Source organism: Colossoma macropomum, unplaced genomic scaffold, assembly GCF_904425465.1.
Source record: "Colossoma macropomum unplaced genomic scaffold, Colossoma_macropomum, whole genome shotgun sequence".
In the NCBI taxonomy this organism is placed as follows: Eukaryota; Metazoa; Chordata; class Actinopteri; order Characiformes; family Serrasalmidae; genus Colossoma; species Colossoma macropomum.
In genome coordinates this window covers 9,953,638-9,968,072 of record NW_023494785.1, presented here as the reverse complement: position 1 = coordinate 9,968,072, position 14,435 = coordinate 9,953,638, and the positions used below count along the sequence as shown (strand labels likewise).

At 37.7% G+C, this 14,435-nt stretch overlaps 1 protein-coding gene across 1 annotated transcript; it reads left to right on the top strand.

The window, feature by feature from the left end:
• The first annotated feature begins 5,928 nt into the window (after positions 1–5,928).
• Positions 5,929–14,226, top strand: eci2 (enoyl-CoA delta isomerase 2). Its single transcript, XM_036582524.1, has 10 exons — positions 5,929–6,067; positions 7,537–7,681; positions 8,406–8,504; positions 8,936–9,118; positions 10,235–10,304; positions 10,408–10,510; positions 10,596–10,716; positions 11,638–11,727; positions 11,959–12,102; positions 12,888–14,226. The coding sequence occupies exons 1-10, from the start codon at positions 6,012–6,014 to the stop codon at positions 13,041–13,043; spliced, it is 1,167 nt and encodes a 388-aa protein (XP_036438417.1). The 5' UTR covers positions 5,929–6,011; the 3' UTR covers positions 13,044–14,226.
• Positions 14,227–14,435: the final 209 nt, after the last annotated feature.

The following is a 14,435-nucleotide window of genomic DNA, read 5'->3' as shown; positions in this document are numbered from 1 at the left end:
TTGGCGATTTCCTTGCTCAATTACATCTGATTCAACTCATCTGTGAATAGCCAGGTTTAGTAAGTGTTTTTTAATAGGATAAACCAAACTGTGCTGGACAATGGGCCTCCAGGACTGGAGCTGAAGACCCCTGCTGTAGTGCTCCTACAGCTTTGCTAGTAAGAAAAAAATACTGTCATTCAGTAGGTCAGCACACAGCACCCATTATGCCCTCGAGTCGTTCGCCAGTCTAGATCAGTGGTCACCAACTATTTTCCTAGAGATCTGCTTTCCTGCAGAGTTTAGTTCAAACCTAAATCCAAATCCTTTCCAACGAACTGAGCTGAGGACATAAGAAGACAACATAATGCATTTAGGTCTTGAGGTCAGCCTTTAGAACATGGAGACAACATACTGTGTCATCTGATTACTTGTAAATTGAGTATATTGTTATGTAGTAAACTGTAGGCTAACATACCGAATATGAATACGTTATAAAAGGAAGGTAGCAGTGTCTGCACCTTTAAGGTTCTATACATAATAACCCTGTTAGGCTATTTTCTTTTTCATGTAGTTTACACTCACTGAGCATTTTATTAGGAGCACCTCCTTATATCTAGAAACAGATGGTAAGTGGAGCTGTTAAAATGGACAATGAGTGTAATGGTTCATTTTATCAGCTCAACGTACCATATAGGTTCTATAATTACAGACTGTAGTCCATCTGTTTCTCTGCATACTTTGTTAGCCCCCGCTTTCACCCTGTTCTTCAGTGTGCAGGACATCCACAGGACCACCACAGAGCAGGTACTATTTGGGTGGTGGATCATTCTCAGCACTGCAGTGACACTGACATGGTGGTAGCATGTTAGTGTGTGTTGTGCTGGTATGAGTGGATCAGACACAGCAGTGCTGCTGGAGTTTTAAACACCTTAGTGTCACTGCTGGACTGAGAATAGCCCACCAACCAAAAATATCCAGCCAACAGCGTCCTGTGGGCAGCGTCCTGTGACCACTGATGAAGGACTAGAGGATGATCAACACAAACAGTGCAGCAGGAGAAGAGCTATCGTCTCTGACTTTACATCTACAAGGTGGACCAACAAGTTAGGAGTGTCTAATAGAGTGGACAGTGAGTGGACACAGTGTTTAAAAACTCCAGCAGCACTGCTGTGTCTGATCCACTCGTACCAGCACAACACACACTAGCACACCATCACCACAGGGCGAACAAAGTATTCAGAGAAACAGATGGACTACAGTCTGTAATTGTAGAACTACAAAGTGCATCTGTATAGTAAATGGAGCTGATAAAATGGACAGTTAGTGTAGAAACAAGGTGGTGTTCCTAATAAAATGCACGGTGAGTGGGCATGAGAACAAGAAAAAAAACAAACAAAGATAAACACATTTTCTTCATAGAAGAGAAAAGAAGCTACTAATGGCATTAATAAAATCCTCTCTGCGGTTAATAAGTTCTGGCGATATGAGTTACTGCCTATGTGTGGGCTGTGCTTTTACGAGGCTGCATTGGCTTCTCATTGGACTTAGCTGTTCCACCTTAAATGCTGCTGCAGAGACCACATTCCACCTGTGGATGGCACTGATGAGTCAGTTAATATTATTAAAATGTGTCATTATTGTAAACAGGACTGAGTTGATGTCTCTCACCACTTGCACAAAAATATTCGAAACTGATTAGATTTTGTTGTGATTCTGTCGTGATTTTGACAAATTGGAAAATATGTTTTTTTTTTATTCTGCCCTGTTTAAAAACCATTTAGTTGACGTACAGGTCATATTACCCTTAAATGTACCATGTTCCATTGTAGAATAAAGCCATTTGTCTTCATATGCCTGTGTACTGTAGTGCATAAAGGGTTAAAACACGTTGGACCACTAAAATCTCACCTTATCCTGAAGAATAAGGCTTATACTGTGGTCTGTACATAGGAACTTATCTCGCAATACTCTCCCCCTGCGCTTCCACTTAACTTCCTGTACCTTGCACTTTACTAAATACTCTGCCACCTACTGTACCATCTTCTACCTCCACACCTAGTGTGATTACTTGCACATCTACATAGCATTGTAATATCCATTACTATATATAGTATATAGTTGATTACACTCACTCTACATTCCCAGTGCAATATTATATGTCTCGGTGCAATATTATTATTTTTAAGTTATTGTGTAAGATTATATGTATATATTTTAGTTAAATTGGTTTTATCTATTCTTCTATCCTATCTATAGTTTTGTTTATCTATGTGTAAATACTGTTCTCTGCATAATTTGTGGAACTCGCACTCAAGTTTTTCACTCACCTGTGTCCCTGTACTCTTGTGATGTGACAATAAATCTGATTTGATTTGATTTGATTTATCTGAAAATTAGAACATCATAGTCCTGTCTGATGGTCCTAAGTCTGACTGAACGATAATTATTCACCCTAGCTGAGATGGTGCAAATCCTATAGCTCTTATCAACGTTTTGTTAAATATGATTCAATGTATCTTTAAAAAAAATAAAAATAACATGAATAACAAGTTCAGGCATATTATAGGTTACATAGTATACACAGGCATAGCACACAGTGTACATATGGCATTATACAGTGATTATAAATGATAATTTATACAGTGTCTATGACCAATGCATCATTTAAATGGTTTTAAAACAGAACTGTGTAGAGGTTATTACTCAATTCACTGTCAAAACCATTACATGATCTAACCAGTTATATTTTTTGTGCTGACTCATCAGTGCCATCTACTGGCAGAATACGGTCTCAGCAGGATCGAGCATTTATTTAATTTTCTAGTATGTTTTCTGTCTCAGAGCTTTGGGCATATGCTGTAACGTACTAAAACATAAACCTTTGGTTTGTCAATTAAGTATGTACGATCTAATGAAGCATTATGCCCAGTCTTTATAGGCTTTAAATGAAAATTAAATTTCGGTTTCAACTTGTTTGGGAGGTCTCTCAGTTCAGCTAGAATGTTGTAAAAACATTTTTAAATACATTTAATTATATTTTATGGATAACTCATTTAATTTGATTATATTAGTAAAAATATCTGTAGAGTCAGTTTCCGTTGTGCTGGTGAAATGAGCAGTAGGATGAAAATTAAGATGCTTGTTTAATTTTTCACAAACAAGAATAGAGTACTGTGCACTATGAAATCCATTTGACACTTTATAAAAGTATTCATAATGTATTATGTATACATTATGTACACATAATGTATATTATGCATTTGTATAGAATCTGTGAACATTTGTACATCACTGGAGCATCGATGGGGTGTCAGTGGTCAACTTTAATCTTGCCAAGGATCAACATGGCACACTGAAGAAAAACCTTGATAAACCCTGTATGCTATGATACCTTCATAGCATGCAGGGTCAGAAAAGCATGAGTAAGTCAGTTTGAAAAGCTTTTTCACTGGGCTATCACTTCAACTTTAACTTTCTTTTTTTTGCTTTGAATTGAATCTCTTTTCACCTGATTTTCTCATCCTGACTGCTTTTTTTGTGAGCAGGCCAAACAGGGACTCTGTAACACTTCTAAACCAGGAATGCTGGTGAATAAAGTGAAGTAGGACGTCTGGTGGTCTGTGTCACAGGTTAGCTGCCACTAGAACATCATTTTGTGCCTTTTGGTACCAGCAGAATGCTTTTTTTGCTGCCAAAAGGGCTGTGTACTCATAGTCTAGCAATAGAGTATTTATCTACAGTAAGTATGAATTCTGTCCTAAGCAACAGGGGCGTGTGATATGGCCAAAATGAATCACAATACCTTAAGACATTTTCACAATACACAACATGCAATACAATGTTTAATTTATCTGAGATTTCATAAGTAGTGCCAAATTTTTTAAGTACTTTAACAAAACTATAAATACAATGATTTTATTATTGATTTCACACACTACAGTGCACTAAACCCAGTTAAGCCTCTGGAGTCTACGAACTCGCCCATGCATCAAATTCAATGTTTCTGTGAGCACAAAAATATGATTCAAATATGTTTCAAACATTTCCTGAACCTTCAGATTCGCCCTTTTGATTCCATCTTACAGCAAGTTTGTACACGTCTCACATTTGGAGTTATGAGGCAATGAAGAGGCATTGGGATAAATATCATCCACCTCTCACTGCATGTACCTGGTGGATTTATGTGTCCGTCTACATTTTGTGTGAAACTGGCCAAGAGACACTCAGGAAATAACTCAGGACTGACCTGTCACGTCAGAAACCCTTCATTATTCATTTAGTCCACATCAGATTTAGCAATGAAGGTAATGGAGCATTTTGATAGGAAACACACGGGTATCATGTTATACACTAGTGACTTTAAAGGCGAATTTAGACAGATATGCAAAATTCAAAAAATGCCTTTATTAGAACCCAGAGGGTTAAACAGGACTGATTATGCTGTCTTTGTAATGAAACATATGGTTGGCTTGTACTTTTAAGTACTGAAGATATCAGCAATAAGCTCAGAAAATGCTAAATATTGTCACACTGCCCATTTCACAATCTTAAATGCAAAAATGTAACACACAGTAGCCTAACACAGTGACGAACAACAGGCTATAAAGTGGACGTCTTCAGGCCTGCTTGTGTGGAAAAGCCAACCATAGTCTAACACACCTACTACTGGTATTCAGATGTTTATGGAGGTTTTGATGAGCTGGATCATGTGCTTTAGAGTGCAGTTAACCTCTGCAGGCTGAGATACCCCTGCATATTATGTAAATGAAGAATCATCAATGACATGGTATTGTTTTTATTTACCTCTTTGCTCTTCTCAGGAAGAGGAGAGGCAGCAGTTTATTGACCTGATTGTCATCACAGATGATGGCATCACTACCATCCGACTCAACAGACCACAGAAGAAAAACTCCATCACTGTGAAGGTACGATAAGGAGTCCAGGTGTGACTCTGGGTACATTAACTTGAGTTCAAACTACTGTACAGTTCTGACCACAGCACCCCAATGCCAGTGTCACACTATAACACGTATTATTACTGTCAAATTCAGCATTTGTTTCTCACCACAAGTGATACAGTTCAGAGTGTTGGGAGATTTAATTTTAGTGACATAAAATGGGAAATACACCATTTTTTCAAAATGTCTGAATAATTCAGTCATTCAGAGTGGTTTGATGTGAAATGGTTCATTGTACAGAAACTTACAGACTCAGATCTCCAGTGATTGTGATAGGAACCAGGGGTTGCCATGTCTGCACCAAAAACACCATTTTATTTACTATCCAAAACCACCAGCAAACCTATACGGGTCTTCTGAGTTTTACATGTAATGTTGATCATGATAAAATAATGATAAATCTGAAAAATAAGTTTTATTTGAGGACTATTTGGCCTAAGGGTGCTCTGCATATACCCCTCCGCCCTGAATGGATTAAAATAAAAGGATTAAAATACATTTTATGCACACTTTATCACGAAAGTATCATACAACAATGTCTCAGACATCAGGCAGCATTTATCTAACCGTTTCATGTGATAACTTTCTGTGAGGGGGACTTCAGAGGCATCAAACTCACAAGGTTCTCTGCAGCGGAACCTTTCATACCAAACCACTCTGAATGACTTTGTTTACATCTCACCCATTTAATTATGAATTTTTGAAAACTCAGTGGAGGTCCCCTTCCAGTAAAGTTTATTAAGTAGGCATAGAGTGATTTAAACAACTATTACAGTTGCGCAACAGCGGGTTTCTGGGGGTTAATTCGCTTCTGTTGACTTTACAACAGAAAAAAATAAAAGAAAACCTCTTATAATTTCTCCCAGCGTGTCAACACAAGAGGCAAATTGCACAAATATGAGGAAAAAAAATCTGCATTTTGATTGGCGGATGAAAAAAAGTAGGCGGGCTTAATTTGACTGACAGCCAAAGCGGCGTTCTGATTGGAGGATGAAGGCTGTGCGTGTATTCATTCAGCGGTTTGGCAGGAAGGTGAGCGGAGCGCTCGGCTGATCTTTGTACGGTGTACTTATGGCTTCAGGCGCTATAAAGCTTCTTTCACCGTGGCGAGTTCTCAGGTTTGCCAGGTAAGTGTACGCGTTTATAAGGGAAAATCTCGGGTCCGACTGACCTGCGCTGCAGTTTTAGGGGGAGTCGGGGCGAACAGTGAACCTTAGCAGGGCTGAATTGTTAGCTTGCTGCTGCTTCGCTACTGAACTGTTGAACTTATTAACGGCAGAGTCGGCTAACGGCTAAATACAACGGACTCTGACTGGAGAACTTCATGGGGATAAAACGAAGATTTCACAAAAATAGGCAGTGCATTTATAAGTATTCCCCCATCAGAGGGGTTGATAAACGCTGAGCTAACGAATGAGGCTGGAGCCGGCTTCCTATTCGCCAGCGTCTTGTTCGAATTTTCCCGTTCCACCTTAAATTGTGCAGCAGTTACAGTCTGGCGCCTCATTTAAGGTGGAACGGGAACAATCGAATAAGAAGCTGACTTCAGTTTCGTAGCTGACGTTAACTGAAAAGCAAAAACGGACAGTTAGTCTGGTCAGCTAACGTCCAACATTGTAGTCCTGCCATAATAATTATTCAGTAACTTTATCTATTAACATTAACGTTAACAGTTCCCGTGATTGAGGGAGAGAAAAGAAGCTAAACCTAACCGCGTAATGGCCATTAAATGACTCACACCTTTAGTATGCCTCCTCTTCTTCAGCCTGACATTCATCTAGGTTAGTTGGTTAGCTTAGCTCACTGCTGTCAGATGTGGCTTTGAAAGCTAACAGCTAGCAGCCTTGACCTCTACCCCACTTTCAGTTACCTTCAGTCTTTTCTTTGTAGCTTTGTTATTCTGATAATCACACTTGTCAAATTGAATGCACAGCACTGTTCTAATAGCAACAGTATGTTATATTAAATATGTTGACATATATATATATATGTGTGTGTGTGTATATATGTGTATATATGCGTATATGTGTGTATATATATATATATATATATATATGTATATATATATGTATGTATGTATGTATGTATATGTATGTATGTATGTATGTATGTATATGTATGTGTGTATGTATGTATGTGTGTGTGTGTATATATGTATATATGTATCACCAAAAAAGGTTTTTTTTCTTTTGTTGCAAGCTTAACATTGTAATATTAGCAAAACCCTTTTTGGTGCTGTATTGAACCATTTTCAGAAAGGTTCTGTGTAGAACCATACACCCCAGCATTCGACATTCATATCTGAAGAACCATTTCACCATGCGAAGAACCATTTAAGCATGCAAATGGTTCCTTAAGTGTTCATGATTCTATGTAGAATCATTGCATTTACTAAAGAACTCTTGAAACGCCAATAGTTTGCATTGACCTACTGGATGTAGTTGATTTTCGGTGGTTGACCTACAGCAAACTAACATTTGGATGCGGACAGTATTTTTGTATGTCAGGCTTCTCATTATGTAAGACGTGTTTATGTCTGTTTTCAGATTTTCTTATTATAGAATCTGTAAATGTTTAAAGAGCTTGTCATTTTTAGGATCCCTAGCGTTCAGCTGCACACCACTGGAGCATCGATGGGGGCATCAGTGGAGGACTTTAATCGTGCCAAGGATCAACTGGGTACACTGAAGAAGGACCCAGGCAATGAGGTCAAACTCAAGATCTATGCCCTCTTTAAACAGGTGAGATGACTGTATCAAACAATAAATGTTTTTATTGCTGACACACACACACACACACACACACACACACACACACATATATATATATATATATATATATATATATATATATATATATATATATATATATATATATATATATATATATATATACACACACACACACATATGTATATATGATGTAAAGAATCTCTATTTGCTGGAGATACATTGTTAAAAGAATCTTGATTTATATATCACCTTTCATTTTGACTCTCAAAATCTCAAGGTGCTTTACAGACAAATTAGGCAAAATAATCTAAAAAATGTAGAGTAAAATAATAACACAGAAGATCAGTGGTATAGAATATTGATAAACAAATACTAATTAATTACTAATTAATGAACTAACTAATTATTAATTCTAAATAAAGTTAATAAAATTCAAACTCCAAGATAATATAAAACAAATATGACTTTTTAAAAAGAATAAAACTAAAATACATTGTATTGAACTGAACTGTGAGTAATTCTAGACATTACCAAAATGCTGTCGAGTTTAGATTATAATGTCAAATTTGAATGGTAGTTATGCATCTGTCCTGTTGTCATTTTTATCTAGTGGAGGAAGAACATAAATAATAGTAACAGCAACAAAAGAACATTTTGATAAAAAGCGAAACCGCCTTTACTTGTTTATGCCTTGTTCCCTTACCCGTTTGCTTGTTCTCTTGTACATGAGCAGGCCACACAGGGGCCCTGTAACACCCCTAAACCAGGAATGCTGGACTTTGTGAATAAAGCGAAGTGGGATGCCTGGAAGTCTTTGGGATCTGTGTCACAGGTGAGCTGATAAAACAATATACACATCGCCTTTATGAGAAGTTCATAGTTCCAAAAGAGGAACTTTTCAGTACAAATGAAAAATATTATTCATTTCTATACAGTTTTGGCCTGATTAATATTAAACTTATTTTCATGCTGTAGTGTCCAGATGTTCCTAGACATCTTGACTGGCTGCATTACCTGGCTGTTAGTAAAATTGGATGTATACTCTGTAGGCATTGCAGATTTGCAGAAACCCTGTTAAAATAATGTATGCATGTTACCATTATTAAAGGGTGTTATTAGACATGGCACATGGTAATGTCACTGTGTGCAGTGTGTTTGTGTTAGTTGAGTATTTTACAGAGACTTAACCAGAAATCTCAGTTTTATAAATGCATTTATACTTACTTGATTGGTCAGTGCTTATCCTCTCCTTGGTTCCATCAGGAGGACGCCCGGCAGCAGTATGTTGACCTCATCTCGTCCCTGCTGGCTGCTGAAGGCCCTGCTGTTGCTGCGCCACCCACAGGAGGTGCAAAGGCTTTTGAAACACTGATAGTCACCACAGAAGATGGCATCACTACCATTCGACTCAACCGACCACAGAAGAAAAATGCCATCACTGTGGAGGTGTAGTATGCAGTCCAGCTACATCTGTCCAGAGCTGCAATTCACTACTCCAAGTCAGCCATAAGCGTCAAATTCAGCACTGCAGTTTTTTCAAGGTTTCTCAATAAGAACAATTAATTGCATTTTCAAAAATTGCTGCTCTCACACCTTGTGGTAAACAAAAATGTTGTAAACCTGCTCTATTTTGCCATATTTATATATTTCCTCCAAATGTCGCTGGCTGTGTTATGAGGTCATTAAGGAGGTGGAAAATGAATATTGCCTCATGCAAGCAACATTGCTGCTCTCTGAATTGACTAGCAGCCTCACCAGAGGTGGTATTTGAGTTTTTAGCTGAGTTTTTGTTGGTGTTAAACACAGATTATGACCACCTGCCTAAAATGCTGTTGGTCCTGTGCGTGCCCTCCAAACCAAATACAACCCACCAAGTCATGGACCCTACAAGTCTTCTGATGGTGCGCTGTGGTATCTGGCACCAAGGCATTTGGAGCAAATAATTTAAGTCCTGTAAGTTGCAAGGTTTGGACTTGCTATGGATCGGACTTCTTGTTCCAGCACATTCTACTGATGCTCGATCTGATTGAGATCTGGAAAATTTGGAGGCCAGGACTACACATTGAACTCTTGTCCCTAAGACCATTCCTGAATAATATGTGTAGTGTGCTAAAAGAGGGCACTGCCATCAGGGAATACCACTGTCATGAAGAGGTGCACCTGGTCCACAGCGATGTTTAAGTAGGTGGCACGTGTCAACATGGTGGACACGTGTATGGCCGGACATTGCCAAGGTCATCACACTCCCTTTATCAGTCTTTTTCCCACAGTGCATTCTGGTGCCATCATTTGTACATAGGACAAAACGTATTGTGTTTGGAAAGATTCTGTTAACTACAGGGCAGCGATATTTGAAAATGCCATTCATTTTTCTCATAGAGAAAACCAGCTTAGACTTAGAGTTCCTGATAAGGCCGTCATGCACAACTTCAGAGGTCCGTTACTTAATGTTAAACTACTCATGTTGCATCATTGTATAATATTAAAATGTTTTATTTATTCTAGAACAATTGTGTTTTTACTAATTAAAGTGTAGTTTTTTTTTTTGTAACCAATTTCTAGATGTATAGTGAACTGATAGACGCTCTGGATCTTGCTGGAAAAGACAACTCTGTCATTACAGTCTTCACAGGTACGGAAAGATGGTGTAACATTAATGTGAACCATGTTAAATTATTCACTCATATATAATCATATATACATTTCAGTCACTTATTTTCATAATCTCTTCACAGGCAGTGGTGACTACTACTGCAGTGGCAATGACCTGAACAACTTCACTAAAATCCCAGAGGGTGGTGTTGACAAGATGGCCAAGGATGCTGGGGATTTACTCCTGTAAAGTTTTTGTAAAGTCTTTCTTACTTATTTCTAGTTTTGTGTAAATGCCACGGTGATCATATGTTATATTATATATTTGCAGGAGGTATGTGAAATCATACATTGACTTCCCGAAACCTCTGATCGCTGTTGTAAACGGGCCAGCTGTGGGCATCTCTGTCACTCTACTTGGACTTTTTGATGTTGTCTATGCCACAGAAAGGGTAAGCTGCCAAACTCATCACTACTCTCACACATCTACTGTGAAACCACTTCAACATCTAATTAGACTGTACTCTAATATGTAAAAATGTAAAATATTGTCATACCGTATGTACAGTATTTTGTGGTGGCTCCTCTATTTCTTAACCATTACTACGGCCAACTGAGCTATTCTTACTGTTCACGATTGAAGGCTAGTAGAAGGGCAGTTAACTTTATGTAAATAGGATTATTCTAACTGATTGTTGCTTGTTACCCAGTGTAAAAGGGGAAATACACCATTTTTTTTTCCATAGTTAAATGGTTAAGATGTAAGCAAAGTCATTCAGAGCAGTTTAATGTGAAGTACTCCATTTCTAGAGAAACTTAATGTATCAGAATTTTTCATAAGTGGTGATAGGAACCAGACGTCTGAAGAGTTTAATGCCTCTCAAAGCTCCCACACAGACATTTATATACGAAATGAATACGCTGTCTGATGCTTGACACGTTGTTTTTTGAGAATAGGTTTTGGCCTAAAATGTACATTTTAAAAAAGCAGTATACCTCATTATTATATCCAAAGAAAATCCTTTAAATTTTTTTTTTCACCACTAATTTTCCATCTCAGCTTTACATATAAAAAATCACAAGACGTGTAGGTGCACTTGATATTTTGGATGGCAAATAAAATGGCTATATTTATATTGCAAGTGTTATGACCCCTGGTGCCTCTTAACACTACTGTAAAGAAATATCAGTTGATAATTTTCTCTAAAATGCTCCATTTTGCATCAAACCATTCTTTATGACTTTGTTTGCATAATTCAGTTGTTGAGATGTACACATTTTTAAAATTGGTCGAATTTCCCCTTTAAACACATTAGCAGTTAAGTGCTTTACTGTGCTGTAGTTTGATTCTTTGCTTTGTGGTGTAACCTTAGGCAACATTTCACACCCCCTTCAGCCAGCTGGGACAGAGTCCTGAGGGCTGTTCCTCCTACACCTTCCCTAGAATTATGGGTCCTGCAAAGGTATATTCACACATACACACACTCTTGTGCACATGAAAAGGACAATATGACCAAAGTGTCTTATTTATGTTTATATTGTTCTAATGTTCTTAGCAATCATGACCTCATTCTGGCTGTCAACACTAACACACTGATAGTGTTATTATTCTATTCATTTAAGTAAACATAGCCTGTTTCTGAGGATTCATAGCTTATGCAACAGCACTCTCTGCATTGTGTTTTTGTTGTCAGGCCAGTGAAGTGCTGCTGTTCAATAAGAAGCTGACCGCCACAAAGGCGTATGAACTGGGACTAGTGACTGAAGTCTTTCCTGACAGCAGCTTTCAGTCAGAGGTCTGGACCAGACTTAAGGCCTATGCCAAACTGCCCCCAAATGTAAGTGCACATTAACTGTAAGTGGAAACAAAGAGATTGACTTGTGCTGTAAGTATCTTTGTATTATTTATGCATTCATAGATTCAGCCTGTAGTTAATCTATTTTGATGACAACACTTTATGAAATGCTTCTGTCAAAAAAAGTTGTTACAATCTTGCTGTGGTTTATTTATTATTATTTATTTTTCCGCATGTGTCTGTGTGTGTGTGTGTGTGTGTGTGTGTGTGTGTGTGTGTGTATACGCAGTCGTATCATTCAAACAACTTGAACAAAGCTAATACATTTTGTTCATTTCATGCTTTTTTTCAACTATAATTTAAACACTATAAGCTGTGTATGTTCTATCCAGTAGGGGGAGCCGTGTAGTCTCTGCTCCAACCCAACTCCATCTATGAGGACAACCACTGGCTCATGTTAAATGCTTTTCTTTCAATTGTCCCCTATCAAAGTCTGCATGTTTTAGGGTTTGTTCAGGTAAATTACCTGTACAGGAGGGCAAATTTGGGCATGTCCTTTACAATGATGAGTAAATAAGATACTACTGTGCAGGCTCTCGTTTTCTCAAATAACATGCTCGGATAATCGCTTGTTCCAACATCATACGACCCACCATGAATCAGATGTGGAGCAGTTCGTACATCATTCAGTGCAGTCGAATCTGAACTTTGTTTTTATTGTGATTTTGATAAGTAAGGGCTGTTGACTCTCACTCACTTTCTGCAAGCAGTGCCTGAGTTTTATTACATTACTAATTATGTTCCCTCTTTCTTTTCTGCTCCCTCAGTCTCTAGCTCTGTCCAAGCAGCTCATCCGAGGGGTAGACAAGGACAAACTCCATGCTGTGAATGTGACCGAAGTGGAGAGGCTGAAAGAGCGCTGGGTGTCCGATGAGTGCATGCAGGCTATCATGAGCTTCTTCCAGGCCAAGTCCAAACTGTGAAGAAGAAAATTTTAGAGGCAGGTCATGGGCTGATTTCCATCATCATGTGATGGTATTTCAGATAAATGCAAAAAATAAACATCATGTTTAAGGTGAGGTAAGATGCTCTTGATGTCTTTAGATCAAAGTGGTACCTAAATGCAATTAGTCTAATACTGAAATTAAACTTGTGGCTGCTTTAGATAGGAAAACGCACACATTTTTGTTTAATTTATCCTCTTGAAAAGCACAACTTTTTTTAGCACTTAAACACAACATTTTAGAGCGACATGTGTTGTATCTGGACTGTTGTGTTTGGAGATGTACTACAGTTTTTGCCTATGTGGATTTAAAAAGGTTCCATCAAGTGCCTACTAGCACAGTCCATATGGTCTTTGTTCAACTTTGCTTTCTTGCATTTGATCTGAAACTGCCTTTGAGTTTTAGAACAATGTGTGTGATTTATAACTTGAAAAGATTTTTCACCCAGTAATGAATGGTTATGAGTGGGAGGCAGCCGGCAATGATCCTGTATGAATAACGGTACTTGGCCTTTGCTTGCTTATTGTTATTTATTGGTGGTTTTGGCTGAAATGCTCTCTTAAGCTGGACAGTTCACTCATAAAAGCATTTTACAGTAAAGGATTTCAATCTCACCATTGTATTAGCTCGTTGTCATGGTTTGTTGTTCTCATATAAAATGATCAGTGCCTTACTAAATGTCTACCAGGACCACTCAAAAGGGGATAACTCAGTCAACTGTGGAACAGAAACATTCGTAAATTACACAAAATATACCCATAATATACACATAATATAAAAAGTTAATGTGGTCTTCCTGTAAATAGCACTTTTGCTATGTTGCAACGTACTACGAGAATTACATACAACACATGTAAGACCTAATGATTGATGTTTTGTTTTTATTTGATATTAATGCCATTTATTGTGACAGTAATAACATTTTATATTAATTATTTTGGCCAGTGCAAAATGCTGATAATGCTATTTTCAGTTCACCATTTACCATAAGGTAGAATTTTGCTTGTGTTCTACTGTCATGAATTATTGTAAGTAATAAAATAAGAAGTCCTGTCATTTTGATGTGGGTGATGCAGCATTATTGTTTGTAATAAGAATAAAAATCATCAAACCTATGTCCACTGCAGCATGAACTAAAAATAAATAGCATTACAATGAAAAATGTTTGTGTCTTCAGTGCTTGTAGGATGGACTAGAAGTGGATTCCTTGAATTTTAAATACACAGGAGCTGGTGATGCCTTTGAATAAAGCAGTAAGTTATCTGAACATAGTCTGCTATTTCTATTCAGCACAGCAAAATTAAATTGAAAGGAAATGAGCCCAATTTGTAATTATTTTGAGTTTCTGACATAGTAAAACTAAATAAAACT